Source organism: Odocoileus virginianus, chromosome 15, assembly GCF_023699985.2.
Source record: "Odocoileus virginianus isolate 20LAN1187 ecotype Illinois chromosome 15, Ovbor_1.2, whole genome shotgun sequence".
NCBI lineage: Eukaryota > Metazoa > Chordata > Mammalia > Artiodactyla > Cervidae > Odocoileus > Odocoileus virginianus.
The window spans coordinates 38,428,549-38,446,511 of record NC_069688.1 but is presented as its reverse complement, the minus strand read 5'-3'; the positions used below and the strand labels follow the sequence as shown (position 1 = coordinate 38,446,511).

Below are 17,963 nucleotides of genomic sequence, written 5' to 3'. Positions count from 1 at the left end.
TTATGATCTAGTTTTATGATTTATGTATTTATATACAATATAGAAATATCCTACTTCATGACAGAAGCAATATTTCATTTTAGGAAGAAGAAAATAAAAAAAAAGAAAAGCCAAAATAAATACATAGAAGGCTATATTAAGGACATTTATAGAAATCAAGGAAATAGAAAAATAACAGAGACCATTACCTGAACTAAAAATTCTTTCTTTTAAAACAAGAGAGAAGGCTCAAATAAAATCAGAAATAAAAAATGAGAAATTAAAACTATTAGCACAAAAATACAAAGAATTATGAGACTACTAGGAGCAATTATATACCTACAAATTGGAAAAATTAGAAGAAATGTATAAATCTTTAGAAATTTACAATCTTTCAAGACTGATTCATGAGGAAATAGAAAATCTGAATCAACCAATCACAGTACACAGATAGTAACAGTAGTCAAAACCTCTCAACAGACAAAAATCCAGGACCAGATGACTTCACTGGTGAATTTTTAATAGTTATTCTTCTAAAATTCTTCCAAAAAATTATATGGCAGAGAAATCTTTGAAGCTTATTTTATGAGGCCAGCATTACCCTGACACCAAAACCAGACAAGGACACCACTTAAAGGAAACCTAAAGGTCAATATCCCTAACAAATATAGATGTAAAAAAATCCTCAACAAAATATTGGCATACTGAATTCAACAATACTTTAAACAAATCATACACCAAGATCAAATGTGATTTATTCCAGGGATCCAACCACTATACATTGGGCTTCCCTAATAGCTCAGATGGTCAAGCATCTGCCTGGAATGCAGGAGACCTGGGTTTGGAAATCCTAACAACAGTAATCACACAAGGAAAAGAAATAAAACACATCCAAACTGGAAGGGAAGAAATAAAACTATCACTATTTGCATATATTATATATAGAAAATTCTAAAGATGCTACCAAAAACTATTAGTAGTAATAAACAAATTTAGTATAGTTGCAGTATACAAAATTAAATGCCATGAAACAAGTAAGTCCGTGCGCCACAGCTAATAAGCCTGTGCTCTAGAACCTAGGAGCGACAATTACTGAGCCCACATGTGTCAAATACTGAAGCTCATGCGCTCTAGGGCCCCTACTCCACAACAACAGAAGCCACCACACAGTGAGAAGCCCTAGCATCACAACTAGTTCTTGCTCAGTGCAACCAGAGAAAAGCCTGTCCAGCAATGAAGACCCTACATGGCCAAAAACAAATAAAATTATATATAAAGAAGGATTCAAAACCGTGAAACTCCTAGAAGAAAACATAAGCAGCATGTTGTCTGACATCATTCTAAACGATGTATTTTTTTATATCTGTCTTCTTTGACAAAGACAACAAGAAAAATAAACAAATAAAAAAGCTTTTACATAGTGAAGGAAAACTGTCATCAAAACAATCAAAACAATTAGGCAATTGGCAGAATTGGAGAAGATATATGAAAATGATATAAATGTAAAAGAGCTACTTTCCAAAATACATAAAGAGCTCACATAGCTCAATAACAACAGTAAAAAACAAGAAACAAACAAAACAAAACAAAACAAAAGCAGTTGAATTAAAAAAAATAAAACAGGCAGAGGATTTCAGCAAAAATTTTTCCAAAGACATACAATTTGCCAACAGGCAGATGAAAAGATGCTTGATATCACTAAACATCAGGGAAATGCAAATCAAAACCACAAAGAGGTATCACCTTATATCTGTCAGGATGGTCATTATCAGAAAGACAACTAGAAGACTAAGCGTTGGTGAGGAGGTAGAGAAAAGTAACACAGTGCACTCTTGGTGAGAATGTAACCTGGTCAAGCCACTATGGAAAACAGTATGGGGATTACTCAAAAAATTAAAAATAGAGCTTCCATGTGATCTAGTAATCCCACTACTGGGTATCTTCACAGGGAAAAAATAAACACTAACTCAATAAGATTTATGCACTTTCATGTTCATTGTAGCATTGTTTACAGTAGCCAAAATATGAAAACCACTAAGTGTCCCTCAATAGATGAATGGATAAAGAAACTATGAAATACACACACTCATCTCACACATGCGTAATGGTATACTACTCAGCTATAAAAACTACAGAATCTTGCCATTTGGAATAACATGGAGGAAACTTGAGGGTATTAGACTAAGTGAAATAAGTCAGTAGAGAAAGACAAATACTACAATGACTTCACTTATATTTGGAATCCAAAAAACAAAACAGAAAAACAAAAAGAACAAAAACAGAGAAGAGATTAGAGGTTGCCAGAGGAGAGAAGAGTTAAGAGGAAAGTGAAATGACTGAAGGGGATTGAGAAGCACAAACCTCCAGTTATAAAATAAGTAAGTCATGAGGATACAATGTACAGCTTGGGGAATATATTCAATTATTTTGTGTTAACTTTGTAAAGTGACAGACAGTAACTAGACTTACTGTATTAACCATTTTGCAATGTATACAAATATTGAATAAATATGTTGTAAGATAAACTAACATAATATTGTATGTCAGTTATCCCTCAATTTAAAAAAACAAAAAATAGAAGGAAAATGTAGACCAGGCCAGGTGAAATATCTCACTGAAAGACAATCAAGGTAGTCAAAGGTTAGAAACTTAAAAAAAAAGTCAATAAAATTGTTAAACTCCTAGCTAATCCTATAAACAAACAAAAAAGATATTAAAATTACCAATGACAGGAATGAATGAAGTAACATTACTATAAAGCTTACAGATGTTAAAAGGATCAGGGAATATTAAGAACTGCTTTATGACAACATATTTAACAATTCAGAACAAAAGGACAAATTTTTTGAAGATGTATCATCCAAAAACTAACACAATAAAATATGAATAGTCCTTTATCTATTAAAGTATTTGAATTCTTAAATAATAACTCCCTCTGCAAAAAAAATGCACTTAGATTTATATTTTTTCACTGGTAAATTCAATCAAATATTTAAGCAAGGAAACAAATACCAGTCTTATACAAACTCAGAAAACAGAAGAAAAAGAATCACTTCCTAATTTGTTTAATGAAGTAATCATAATCCCAATATTAAACCTGTAAAAGACACAGAAAAAATGTTCCTCATGAATACAGATGCAGGACTTTAAAAAAAAAAATTTTAGAAAAAAAAATAATACATCATGATTATCTGGGTTTTATCCAGAAATGACTTGTTGGTTTAAGATGAAATATTGACCACTGTCATCTACCATACTTAGGAATGTACAGACATTTTCTGAAACTTATAAATACACCTAAGAAAAAAGTTCATATCATATCCACTGATGAAATATTAAATCCTTTCCTCCTGATACAGGGACCAAGAAAAGGATGACTACTCTCACTAGCTCTATTTAACATTTTTTGGTGGGTCCTATCTAATATATATACTAATATAAAGGAAGAAAGGAAAAACATAAAGGAGAAAACAAAAAAAGTAAAACTCATATTATGCTCATGATATACACATAGGCAAACCTGTTTTAAGAAAATCCTAAAACTAATAGGTGAATGAAAGCTGCAGGATACTAGATAGATATTTTAAATAATTTTTATAGTAGAAAACAATTAGAAATGCAATTAGTAATGAACAATTTCACTGTAACCGTGTAAACGCACAAAAAATACTGCCAAATAAATTTAACAATAGGTATACACGATCTCTGTGATAAAAATTTCCTATTGCAAAAAAAAAAAAAAAAAGAGAGAGACCTTAATAAGTGAATAAATATACTAACTTCACCATGTTCAGGAAGTAGAAGACTTAACATTGTTAGATGCCAATTCTCCCCAATAATTTATACATTGAATTTAATTGTGATCATAATCTTACCAGGCATTTTAAAAATAAAAAAAAATAAGCTAATTCTAAAACACATATGAACACACAAAGGACATGAGTATCCAAAGTGATCTTGAAAAATAATAACAAATTTAGAGTGGCAGATATCTTTCTGGAAAACAAACAAGCAAAGAAAAACCTTCAACCTTACTTCATTATATATACAACAACAAATTAAAAATAAGTTGTAGGTATAAAGTAATATCAAAAAATGCAAAATTTCTAGGAAAATATATGAAATGAAATCTTTGTGACTTATGATTGAACAAAGGTTTCCTAAATTAGAGACAGAAAGTAATAACTAGAAATAAAAAAAAAAGAGAGAAAATAGATTTTACAAAAATTGAAAACTTCTGCTCATTAAGACACCACTAAGAGTGAATAGGCAAGTAATAGGCGGGGAGAAACTATTTTTAAAAAATCAATATACAAAGAATTCCTATAACTCATAATTAAAGGCAATTTATAAGATACTTCAGAATTTCACAAAGGAAAATTTATGAATGACCAATAAGCCCAGGAAACTACTTGATCAGTAGTCATCAAGATAGTGCAAGTTAAATCTTGCAAGATACCTTTATGAATGGCAAAAAAATGAATAAAATTTAAAAATTGGCTATACCATATGCTAGAGAAAACGTGAGACAACTAGAACTCTTCTAGGAATTTTAACCCAGAGTATCCACCAGAAATGAATAGATGTGTCCACAAAAAGACTTTTATACAAATGTCCATAGCAGCTTTATTCTAATCACCTCATAGCAGCTTATATAATCACCCCAAACTGGATAGAGCCCATATGACCATCAGTAGGGGAATGGTCAAGACAAGGAGATTCTACTTAGAGATTAAAAAAATTACTGATACACAGAAAAACATGAATGAAACAGAATAAAAGAAACCTTACAGAAAAAGAGTACAAAACTTAGGATTCTATTCACATGAATTCCTAGAACAGGAAAAACTAGCATATGGTGAAAAAAACAGAACAGCTATTATCTCAGGGTGCAGAGGAGGAGAGCTGCAGACTGACTATGAAGGGTCACAGGGAAGTTTTCTGAGCTAATGGTGATGTTCTATAACTATTGAGTAGTTTTAATTATATAGGAGTGCACAGTTGTCAAAATGCAACAAGTGTATTTATGGCACTGTATGTACATTTGCCACCATTAAAAAAAAAAGAACCATGAGCAAATATTGAACTCTAGCTAGCTTATATGTATATAGAAATGTTTACAAATGAAGTGTACTGCATTTGGCAATTTCAAAATGCATCAAAAATATAATGAATTTACAAGTTAATATAGGCATGAAAGGATGAATAGATATGTAATATGCAAATACAAGTGTTTAACTATACATTCTAGATAGAGGCATGTGGGTGTTCATCATCAAGTCTCTCAACTGAAAAATTTATAGTAAAATGCTGGGAGTTTGAGAATAAATCACTATATTTAAACAATCATAAGCACATTCTAGGACCATTTTAAGCCAGAAGTATCTGGGGCTATAAGGACAAGTTGTTTGCAACCGTGAGAAGAATGACTAGGCTATGTGCATTATTCAAATTAATTCAAAGTATAAGATTCTAGGATCTGCTTATTTGGCAATAGCATATTCCTCCTACTGACACACTTTTGAATTTATATTAGATGTCAACACTATATCCTATGCAAGAATGTTTTCTTTATAGACTGAGAGTCAATGTTTGTTTATAAACATCCCTCTTACACCTTATCTTTCCAGAAAACAGACTAAGGATTCTAAGTAGGTGAATAAAAACCACCATCTATATACAAAATCCAATAAATAACATGTAGCATACAATAGCAGTTCATCAGAGCAAAGAGTTATCAAATAGAGTATTTTAAAGTTCAGTTCAGTTCAGTTCAGTCGCTCAGTCGTGTCTGACTCTTTGCAACCCCATGAATCACAGCACCCCAGGCCTCCTTGTCCATCACCAGCTCCCGGAGTTTACTCAAACTCATGCCCATCAAGTCGGTGATGCCATCCAGCCATCTCATCCTCTGTCTCCCCCTTCCTGTCCTGCCCCCAATCCCTCCCAGCATCAGGGTCTTTTCCAAAAAGTCAACTCTTCGCATCAGGTGGCCAAAGTACTGGAGTTTCAGCTTCAGCATCAGTCCTTCCAATGAACACCCAGGACTGATCTCCTTTAGGATGGACTGGTTGGATCTCCTTGCAGTCCAAGGGACTCTCAGGAGTCTTCACCAACACCACAGTTCAAAAGCATCAATTTTGAGGCGCTCAGCTTTCTTCAGAGTCCAACTCTCACATCCATACATGACCACTGGAAAAACCATAGCCTTGACTAGATGGACCTTTGTTGGCACAGTGATGTCTCTGCTTTTTAATATGCTATCTAGGTTGGTCATAACTTTCCTTCCAAGGAGTAAGCACCTTTTAATTTCATGGCTGCAGTCACCATCCACAGAGATTTTGTAGCCCGAAGAAATGAAGTCTGACACTGTTTCCACTGTCTCCCCATCTATTTCCCATGAGGTGATGGGACCAGATGCCATGATCTTAGTTTTCTGAATGTTGAGCTTTAAGCCTACTTTTTCACTCTCCTCTTCCACTTTCATCAAGAAGCTTTTTAGTTCCTCTTCACTCTCTGCCATAAGGGTGGTGTCATCTGCATATCTAAGGTTATTAATATTTCTCCCAGCAATCTTGATTCCAGCTTGTGCTTCTTCCAGCCCAGTGTTTCTCATGATGTACTCTGCATATAAGTTAAATAAGCAGGGTGACAATATACAGCCTTGACACACTCCTTTTCCTATTTGGAACCAGACTGTTGTTCCATGTCCAGTTCTAACTGTCGCTTCCTGACCTGCATATAGGTTTCTCAAGAAGCAGGTCAGGTGGTCTGGTTTTCCCATCTCTTTCAGAATTTTCCACAGTTTATTGTGATCCACACAGTCAAAGGCTTTCGCATAGTCAATAAAGCTGAAATACATGTTTTTCTGGAACTCTCTTGCTTTTTCGATGATCCAGAGGATATTGGCAATTTGATCTCTGGTTCCTCGGGCTTTTCTAAAACCAGCTTGAACATCTGGAAGTTCTCGGTTCACGTATTGCTGAAGCCTAGCTTGGAGAATTTTGAGCATTACTTTACTAGCGTGTGAGATGAGTGCAATTGTGTGGTAGTTTGAGCATTCGTTGGCATTGCCTTTCTTAGGGATTGGAAAGAAAACTGACCTTTTACAGTCCTGTGGCCACTGCTGAGTTTTCCCAAATTTGCTGGCATATTGAGTGCAGCACTTTCACAGCATCACCTTTCAGGATTTGAAATAGCTCAACTGGAATTCCATCACCTCCACTAGCTTTGTTCATAGTGATACTTTCTAAGGCCCACTTGACTTCACATTCCAGGATGTCTGGCTCTAGGTGAGTGATCATACCATTGTGATTATCTGGGTCGTGAAGATCTTTTTTGTACAGTTCTTCTGTGTATTCTTGCCACCTCTTCTTAATATCTTCTGCTTCTGTTAGGTCCATACCATTTCGGTCCTTTATCGAACCCATCTTTGCCTGAAATGTTCCTTTGATATCTCTAATTTTCTTGATGAGATCTCTAGTCTTTCCCATTCTGTTGTTTTCCTCTATTTCTTTGCATTGATCGCTGAGGAGGCTTTCTTATCTCTCCTGGCTATTCTTTGGAACTCTGAATCCAAATGAGAATATCTTTCCTTTTCTCCTTTGCTTTTTGCTTCTCTTCTTTTCACAGCTATTTGTAAGGCCTCCTCAGACAACCATTTTGCCTTTTTGCATTTCTTTTCCTTGGGGATGGTCTTGATCCCTGTCTCCTCTACAATGTCATGAACATCCGTCCATAGTTCATTTTAAAGTTAGTTTACATATATTTTAAAATTATTAAAATTTTATTTATAATAATAATGTATATTATATATAATATTAATATATATAAAATAATATTTATGTATAATAAAATAAAATTTATTTTTAAAATAAAATATAGTTTAAAATATAATTCCAAATAAGATTTTAAAATAAATTAGATAATCTGTAATTGAAATGAGCATAACCAAAACCAAGTTAGAAACTAATAGAAAGCATTTTATTATTCAATTCTATATTAATACATGATTTAATTTATTTATCATTTTATTTTTATGTAATATTCTTACAGAATATTCAAATAAATATGTGTACTCTAATAAAGAAACCATCGTTACTGAGTTTCCAAGTATACCTACTAACAAATATGCGTGAGAGGGTGAGAAAAGGAATTTTAACCAAAATCTCTAGCTACATCCTTTAAAGTTTCAAATGATGACTGTAACATCACTAATGTTTTCAAGCTTGTTATCAATACAATATGTATGCAAACTGTTAAAGTCACAGGCTTTATTGCCATGTGTCATATTTTTCTCCAGTAAAATTTTAAAGTTGAAACACAGTACAAATTTAGAAATATCCTGTTCATAATAATCAGCAATTTTAAAAATCATAAATAATAAGATTATGTTTGTTCCCAAGAGGCAGGTGAATATTTTATCAGAACAATTCTTATTATTATTACTTAATTTAACACTTTCTCTCATTTCTTGAAATAATTTTAGAGAAAAATAAGTCTTAAATCAAACCATGTTCTTAATCATAAGTTAATTGTTTAAGTCTTTAAAAAAAGGATGAAACATACGTCATAATATTATTTTAATAATAATAGAAAGGATACAAAAAACTAGCTATTCAGTTTCTTTTAATGAAGAGTTTTTTTAGAATTAATCAACAACAACAAAAAAAACCCCAGGGGGAACCTATTTGCCTAAATTGGGCTTCCCTGGTGGCTCAGATGGTAAAGCATCTCTCTGCAACGCAGGAGACCTGGTTCGATCCCTGGGTTGGGAAGGTCCCCTGGAGAAGGAAATGGCAGCCCACTCCAGTATTCTTGCCTGGAAAATCCATGGACAGCGGAGCCTGGTAGGCTACCGTCTATGGGGTTGCAAAGAGTTGGACACGACTGAGTGACTTCACTTTCACTTTACTCATGTTTCACTTTTCAGGTTTGAAAAATAGATTTTTCAAGTTTTAATAAAAAGTAATAAAACACATGTTGAATTGTTAGGAAGTAAAAAGGGAGAAAGTTAAATGTGGAAATTGTTTTTCTTCTTTAGTCATTACCTTAAGCAAACAGGTGAAAGGAGAATTGACTATGGTTTAGAATAAATTAACAGCTACAGTGCTTAATCCAGTGGAGTATGCAGACATACAATTTTCAGCAATTAGTTTTCACCTTTTATTTTCATCATGCTGGGAAAACATTCTGCCTTTCCTTAATGACTTAAGATTCTCATTTGGAATACTAGTAGATTAAGAGATATCTGTTTAATAGTTTTTCTACCATGAGACATTTTAAAATTTAAACATTTTCCAGTTTTTATCATCCTTACTGAGTGAATATGTTATTATTTCTTATTATGAAAAAAGGCTGTCTTTTGAGAGGGAGAAAAAAGTGTTTGGTTACAATGACTTAAAAATCTGTACCTAGGCATCTGGTGTCTGATCCACTCCAAAGACCTGAAGAAAGGCATTCCCGAACAGCAGAGCCCACAAGCATGAATCCTGAATCACAGGTAAAGATGGCCGTTGAGCCATATGAAGTCTGAGTTCCAATCTTATTTCCATTGGGAGGGGTTGGGAGTTCTCCACAGGAAATAACTTGAAAACAATAACATAATAAAAACTCCTAAAGACACAGTCAACATGAACTTGTAACAAAATCATGTTTTCAACATTCTGAATTCTTATGATTTGACCATTAAAATTGACAATTAAATATGACAATTAAACTTGACATTTGCAAAACATGTTTGAAAGATCATAAAAGTATAGAGAAAATAAATGACATAATTTAAAGTTTTTCTCCTTTGAGTTCCCATGTAATGCAATAAAGTCGTTCAGTCTTGTCTGACTCTTTGGGACCCCACAGACTGTAGTCTGCCAGACTCCTCTGTCCATGGAATTCTTCAGGCCACAATACTGGAGTGGGTAGCCATTCCCTTCTCCAGGGGATCTTCCCAACCCAAGGATCGAACCCAGGTCTCCCACATTGCCAGTGGATTCTTTACCAGCAGAGCCACCAGGGAAATAACAGTGACACATGATGACATGTGATTTTGTTTGTATTTTTTGTTTAGCCAACCTGGTCACTCAACAGCTTGTGGTGAAAAAAAAAAAAATAGCAAGATTAAAGGGAGGATAATTTATTAGTCCAAAGTCTTTCTCTGATTTATCAGTAACTTTAATAAGATTCCAGAGCCCATAAATAGCTAAATAAAAATTTACAGCTAGCAGTTTAAATCCAGAATTGAATAATTAACCACAAGCCTTTGTCTGGCTCCAGGTCTGGCTTTCATCTCTAGGCTTTAGGAGACTATTAGATAGACAAATAGAAAACTTGCAAACTTTGAAAAATTGCATGTAAAATTTAAGATATATTGACTGTTTTGAATAATCCCCCAAACAATCCTTTGTGGTAGCTATAATATTTATTCAGGGTTAATAACACTGATATTTATAATGTTTTAATGTAAAAGATGAATAAATGAAGGGCCAGAAAAAAATTATGTTCTTTCCATTTTTTTCTATGAATTGCAGTTCTTACGTTCTGATTTTTGCTCCATTCTTACTTCTGGTCAGGAACTTAATCTTACATAGAACTTAAAATTTTCTATATAATAAAGGACAGAACACAAAGAAACTAGACAAATATTTGTTCAATGTCTGATTTAATGAATGCTGCTGTTATACATTTCTTCCTAGCTCTTTGAAATATCCTTTTCCATGTGCCCTTTTAATGAATTTAAAATGGAAGAACAATGAGACTAGAGAAAAGGAAAGATCTTGGGTGAAAACCTAAAAGAATAAGGCAAAATTTACAAATACATATGCTATAGTTTTAGAATATATAACTTATACATGCATTTTGAGATTTAATTCACCAATGATTATAAAAATGGCAACCCCAAAATTCTTTGCTTATATGGAGATTAAGAAAATAAATCAAATATTCATAAGCAAATTATTACTAGATACTTCTATACTTATTAAATATAGACTGTTATCTGTTAGAGTTATGTTATGTTAAATATTTTAGTCACCATAATCCATTTAGATTTCAGATATTTTTATTAGTTTATTTCTAAATTATGTGTCTGTATCATAAAAGTCTTAAAATTGTGATGAACATGAAATAAAAGGATGAATTTTCAGCTTAGCATATTTCCTGGCACTAAGTAAATACTGGAAAGTTATGACCAACCTAGATAGCATATTAAAAAGCAGAGACATTACTTTGCCAACAAAGGTATGTCTAGTCAAGACTATGGTTTTTCCAGTGGTCATGTATGGATGTGAGAGTTGGACTGTGAAGAAAGCTGAGCGCCAAAAAATTGATGCTTTTGAACTGTGGTGTTGGAGAAGACTCTTGCGAGTCCCTTGGACTGCAAGGAGATCCAACCAGTCCATCCTAAAGGAGATCAGTCCTGGGTGTTCACTGGAAGGACTGATGCTGAAGCTGAAACTCCAGTACTTTGGCCACTTGATGCGAAGAGTTGACTCATTGGAAAAGACCCTGATGCTGGGAGGCATTAGGGGCAGGAGGAGAAGGGGATGACAGAGGATGAGGTGGCTGGATGGCATCACTGACTCGATGGGCATGAGTTTGAGTAAACTCCGGGAGTTTGCGTTGGACAGGGAAGCCTGGGGTGCTGCAATTCATGGGGTCGCAAAGAGTCCGACATGACTGAGTGACTGAACTGAACTGAACTGAACCCAATAAATGTAGTAAAAAAAGTTCAAGATATTTCCACTGATTTTTCTATGTTCAGCTAGCTTATCTACTTTACACACTGGCCATTTATAGTAATATTATAAGAACGCATGGAAATAGAAAGACTAAAATGTTCAATATGACTCAATAAATGTTTACTGAATTTCTGCTGTGAATCAGGTTCTAGCAGGTATTTTCAACATGTAACACCATTAAATTGTAAATAGTAAGTATGAGATAGGTAATACTGTGGGCTTCCCTGGTGGCTCAGGGTAAAGAATCTGCCTGCCAATACAGGAGACACGGTGTCTATCTCGGATCTGGAAGAACTTACGGAGAAGGATATAACAAGCCCCTCTAGTATTCTTGCCTGGGAAATCCATGGACAGAGAAGCCTGGCAGGCTACAGTCCATGGAGTCACAAAGAACTGGACATAACAAATGAACATCAACAAGGTATTACTGTAATTTTCTAGTTTAAGAAATAGAATAAACATCATATAACACCAAAAGGCAGAGGTTTTCATTAGAATCCTTGGGTTGAAGCCCATTTCTTCACCATTTATAGGCTCTATGACTTAACATGATTAAATTCTTGTGCACAGTTTCTTCTTTAGTAAGATAAATATAATAATATCAACTAATTTATAGAATGGAAGTTAAGATATAAATGAAATAATACATGTAAAGGGCTAAAATCAGTGCATAGCTGTTTTAATAAATGATAGACCTAGAATCCAAGCAAAGGATATCTGAACCCAAATACTCTGTTTTTAATAAGCACTTACAAATACAAAAACAGTTACAAAGTTTTTAAGATGACTTGAGAATAAATCATTTTTTAAATAATATTACCTCATTATTGTTCTAGAGTGTGTAGAGAAATGATCAAGTAATTCAATCACCAAGGATTGCTTATGAAATAAGTTTAATGGACTGTATACTTACTTTGGCAATATGGTCTTTCATTTCTCCAACTCCAGGTACCATTAGGAAGACATTCAATAGAAGCAGGACCTAATCCATGATAACCAGGATCACAGCTGAAAACTACTTTGGTTTTGTATTCGTAATGGGAACCATTCACAATTCTCCATCTTCCATGCTCCAAAGTAAAGGAATTGATACTTGGACATGTAACAACTATATAAAAACCAAGTTAAATACTACTAAGTCAGTCATGTCTGTTTTACTTAATTATGTCTCATGTCTATTCCATTCTTAGTTCATCACTTCCTTACTTCCTTCACTATTGTGTCATAAAAAGTCTTTAGTAATTTTTTTTCCATGCTAACATTTCCCTCAGCTCTATGGTATTATTGGAAATTCCTTGAACATGTCATGCTATTTCACAGTTGAAAGTATTTGTACATATTGTTCCACTTACCTAGAATCTCTATCACTGACTATATATTTTGAGAAAATCTGTCTAATGAGAATGATCTTTTGACGCAAGACTTGTGATATTGAGGTGGAAATTGTTAGGCAGTCAGTGTAGGGTCAGAGTCTCTGTTCTTTTCTAATTTCAATTTTAATTCTCTCATATGAATGTTGTGCTCCACTAGCCTAAAGACATATTTGCTCCAGTTTCCAGGCATTCAGAGGAATGCCTTCCTGGTCCGGAGGATCATAGAACATTCAGATCCAGGACAAGATCATCATTAACTGACATTCAGTTTATCAAGAAGAAAAACTCCAGGTGGACCAGTAACTCTTAAACATGTATTTGGTGCCTAAATAATTCTCTGAGGTTCTCAGAAAGGGTCAATGGATGCATCACAATATCTGGAGACACTGAGAAAATGGGGGACCCAAAAAAGCCATAAAAATGACAAACTGGATATGGCAACATTTAAACTGATTGGTCAGAAATTACACGCATCTGGCTCCCAGCCAACCAGAACTGAACAGATTAATTTTAATAAAGATGTAAACTGCTGTTATTCACTCCTTTTGGGGGCTCTTTACCCCCTCTCAGTGTCTATGCTAAGAACTTTTATATCTCTATCCTTTAAAATAAACTTTGCCTGTGTGAATGTTTATGAGTTTTCACTATTCACTCTTTGGCTGAATGAACAGAACTCAGTTCCCAGTGTCAATATAAATTTCAGCTAATGCAAAACTTGCTCAGCATAAGTAAATGCGTTACTAGACACTTAAGATTTCAAATAATTTAAGAATCCCATTTTAAATGAAATCACAGCTAAGTTGAAATGGAGAATAAATAAGTGATTTATAGAGAAAAATTAAAGACCTTCTTTAAACACATTTCCAATCCTTTTACTATCTAATATTTTACCTGAATTATTTTCAATGACCATTATATAATATTATTTTACCTATTACAGTATTAATGACAGCAATGAGAAATATTCTAAATGTAAGCTTTATGAAGAATTCTGACAATTATTGGAAAGTTTGGATCATCTCAGCAGCATCATTTATCTTTATAAAAACCAGAACTGAATGTATTAAATATAATTTCATTCATGCAAACTTAAAAAACTTTTTCAAAAGACCTATGAATTGAAAACATGCTGACTGATGGACGCCTTTCTACAAAGTAAATAAAAAGTTTTATGTAAAATAAAATTTCACTTTATTCTCTTGACATAGATATTCTAGAGCTTCTGAAAATGAGTAAAAAGTCCTTACACTATATTCTAGTTCTTTATAGCACAAGACAGCTTAATTTACTTTTATTTCTTAGACATCACTTCAGGGAAGAGCTCTACAATTTGATACATAAAGTTTTAAATCATATAAGATACCAGTAGAAACACAAGTGATGAAATTTCCTTAATACATTACATACCAACACAGCGAGGGGTCTTGTTATGATTGCTCCAAGTTCCATCTGACTGACATATGGCTGTGGTAAGTTCCTTAGATGACAGTCTATATCCATCATTACAAAAATAGGTAACTCGGGTTCCTACCAAGTAGTCTGTTGTGAGTATTCCTCCATTGGTTGGAGCTTTAGGAATCCCACAGGAAATTGCTAAAATAAATACATATATAAAAGACCAAAGAAGCAGAAAATAATTAGATTTTTTCATTAGCTGTAAAGCATATAAAACTATTTGGAATTTTATTAATTCCTCTGAAACAATTTCAGAATACCTCCCCAAAAAGCTTTTCTGAGCTATAACTTTTTCTGAATCATTTATTTCAAACTCTTGTTGAAAGTGCTTTTAAATTGGTGAATCCATACATCATTAATGCTTTCTTTCTTAGTTTCTTACTGAGTTTCTTGTCAGTGTGTGCATGATTATCAGCATGTTTATAGATTATATGAGAAGGCAAGGTAGGTAAATATAGAGTGTATTAGTGATAACTCATGTCTGGACATAGCAAATTAGGTCTATTCGATTAAAGAGTTTACAGGTGGTGATAACCAACACTTGAGGATTTCGGGCAGGAGGAAAACAGGTTTTTACCTGGAAGCTGGATAATACCTTATCTTAGGTCCAGTCAAACTCTATGTGCTTAAGTACCATTCATGGAATATGATGTATATGAATATGTCTAATAAATACAGGGTCAGGACCTACTGTTTTCAATGTAGCTTGGGTATTTCTGCATTTTGCTGATATGTCTTTGATGTCTCGATTTTTATTTACAATAAATCTAATTTACATAAGTCTTACCATAAGGTGCTATTTAAAGTATAGATTTTTATTTATATAGTTTATTGTATATAAGATATTTTCACATAAGTTAAAATGTCTATACAGAATTCCCCTAAAGTCAGTTGCTTCCAGTCGGTGCTCTACATGTACACAATTTGCATCTCCAAAAAGAAAAAAAAATAAATTTTCAAAGAATATATTTGGCAGACAAACCCTAAATGAGATTCTCTGTATCTTTTATGTAATATTCAGTATAAATATTCATACATATATCTGCAGAAAGATTAATATATTTGAATATGGGTATAGACTTGAACCAGCTGGAGTTATTTATGACATCTGGACATAAAATTTCTAATTTCTGAAACAGCTCATTTTATTGTTTTCACACAAGATATTTTGGACTTGTAACTATAATTTTCTCATATGAAAAGAACAGAAAAATGTGATCTTAGTTGGAATATTTATAAAAGTTGTATTCTATTTACCTGTCTCTCATTTCAGCCTAAAATTACTTCTGCTTCTCTCATAAAGCCTATCACTTAGGTGTTTAATTTTGATTAATCCATGCTAATTGACTAAAAATAAAAATAAAAAGTAATCTTAGCTAAACCTATAAAAAATTCTCAAAGTTGAATGACAGACCCCCTACTGCTGAATAGTTTGATCTTTTGTAATCTGATAACTTACAAACTATAAACAGAAAAGTAATTTTGATTTCATAAATTATATAAGCAACCTCATATAATTATGTTATTATCCCAGATATCTAATTATAGACCTCTAAAATAGTGTTCCAAACATAAATCATTCCCTGATGTCTATTAAAGCAATGTTAGTGTTTCCACTTAGGATTTCTGGGAATTTCAATTTTTAACAAACCATCCCCACTGAATCCCTACTGAAGACTGTTAACTGCACATTGTTGGGATGGTGTAGGTTAAGCTTATAGCAAAGTAACAATGAAATTTAAATAGTATAGATTTCATATACCTGGTTAGGACAAAGTGTCTATATTTCAGAACTGAAAAAAAAGACAACATACTAAAATGATAGGACAAATATGCCTGTAGATACCTTACAATTTAAGTTCTTAGCTAAAAAAAAAGAAAAAGAAAAACACAGTTCAGAAAAATCATCACTGAGTGATTGTCAGAGGCTTCTCTCCAGAGCTCTCAAAAACCACAGATTAAAAGTGAAAACAGGGAAAATAAAGTGACTGTTTCTACACAATCCTGTACTGCTCCAGCCTGACAGAGCAGAGAGCAAAAGCCGCCACTGACTCGAGGGTGTGGCAAACTGCGCCCTCTTGATTGTCCTCGTGAGCATGTCCACCGGGCATACTTGGGGCAGGGCGTGCTTTCTGCTCCACTTCACTGCCTGCCCCAGCGGCGGTCCCCGTGGACACAAAACAAGATGTTCCTGATTAACAGCAGAACCTTAACTTTACTCCCTCTTTATGGTGTGCTGATCAAACTCCCCAGTATAGCTATTTCCTAATGATCTCATATGACTTCAACCAATAAAAGTGCGGGCTGAGAGGAGTCATTTTGTCTTCCTGCCATGGGGAGCTGGAGGGTCCCCTGACTCTCTGCTTGCCAAATTATCTGTCTGTCATTCATTAGGTGCTCACCCCTTTTCAAGTCTTTCTCACCTGCTGTGCTGGACATGGCACTATACAACACTCAATTGTATAGAGGGATTATAATGATTTAATTCAAGGGGTCAATGAATGATCAGTTGATATACAGACAAAACACCTAACCAAACCCAAATAGAGATAACAGAATACTTTTTCTATCTTTAATTGTGTTCACATTGTCTAACCATAGCTGAAGTAAATATATGCAAGGACGTATAAGGAGACTGAAGGGACAAGAACAGAAGTGACTGAAGAATACAAAACAAATTTGGAACCAAAAAAAACTGTATTGTGTATACAGCTCTTTCCAATGATATTTAGCCATTTCATTTTAATTAGTTATAGCCAAACACAGATAGGTCACATACAATAAAAATTTTTTATAAAATAATTAATCTTTTAAACTTGTTGCAATGAAAATCAAGGGTCAATTTTGAAAATGATTCTTCAAGTTATTAATATAAATATTTTAATACTTTATTATGTAAAATGTCTTTATTTCAGCTACATTTATCTTTTGTAATTATAGAAAAATTTCAAGTCAAGAACAATAAAAAAGGCTCTATACATAACTGTCATATTATATACCAAAAAAATCAATGAAATTATAGTGCTAACATTACAAAACAATGTCAAAATTTCAGAAAGTTCAGTATAATTTTTTATTTTAACTAATAGTTAACTGTTTTCACTAAAGTTTTCTTAAAGATTAATTATATACATGAATAATTCTTGATAATTGATATTTAATTGTTCAAAGTTCAGAGCATTTAAAATGTTTATTTTAAATCCATATGATATAGAAGTTATTATATATATTTTAAATTCTCATGATTTAAAAATTATGAGATCATGATTCATTTTCAGATCAGTTCTGGAAAACTACCTAATGCTAGAGATGTATAAATACATTTGCTATTCATTGGTCAAAGGAAAGCTGATGTGTTGACAGTTATTAAATGTACCTATTCTACAAGAAGTCAGTGACTTCATTGTTGATAACCCACTGT

At 33.3% G+C, this 17,963-nt stretch overlaps 1 protein-coding gene across 5 annotated transcripts in view; it reads right to left on the bottom strand.

Annotated features, from left to right (window-relative positions):
- The window catches only part of CSMD3 (CUB and Sushi multiple domains 3), a 1,331,483-nt gene that overhangs the window by 72,969 nt on the left and 1,240,551 nt on the right, over positions 1-17,963 (bottom strand). For all 5 annotated transcript variants that reach the window (XM_070477231.1, XM_070477232.1, XM_070477233.1 and 2 more), the window contains 3 exons: positions 14,495-14,680; positions 12,628-12,822; positions 9,393-9,566 (listed from right to left, as the gene is read on the bottom strand). In XM_070477231.1, the coding sequence (XP_070333332.1) occupies positions 9,393-9,566; positions 12,628-12,822; positions 14,495-14,680 (555 nt within the window). The remainder of the gene's footprint in view (positions 1-9,392; positions 9,567-12,627; positions 12,823-14,494; positions 14,681-17,963) is intronic.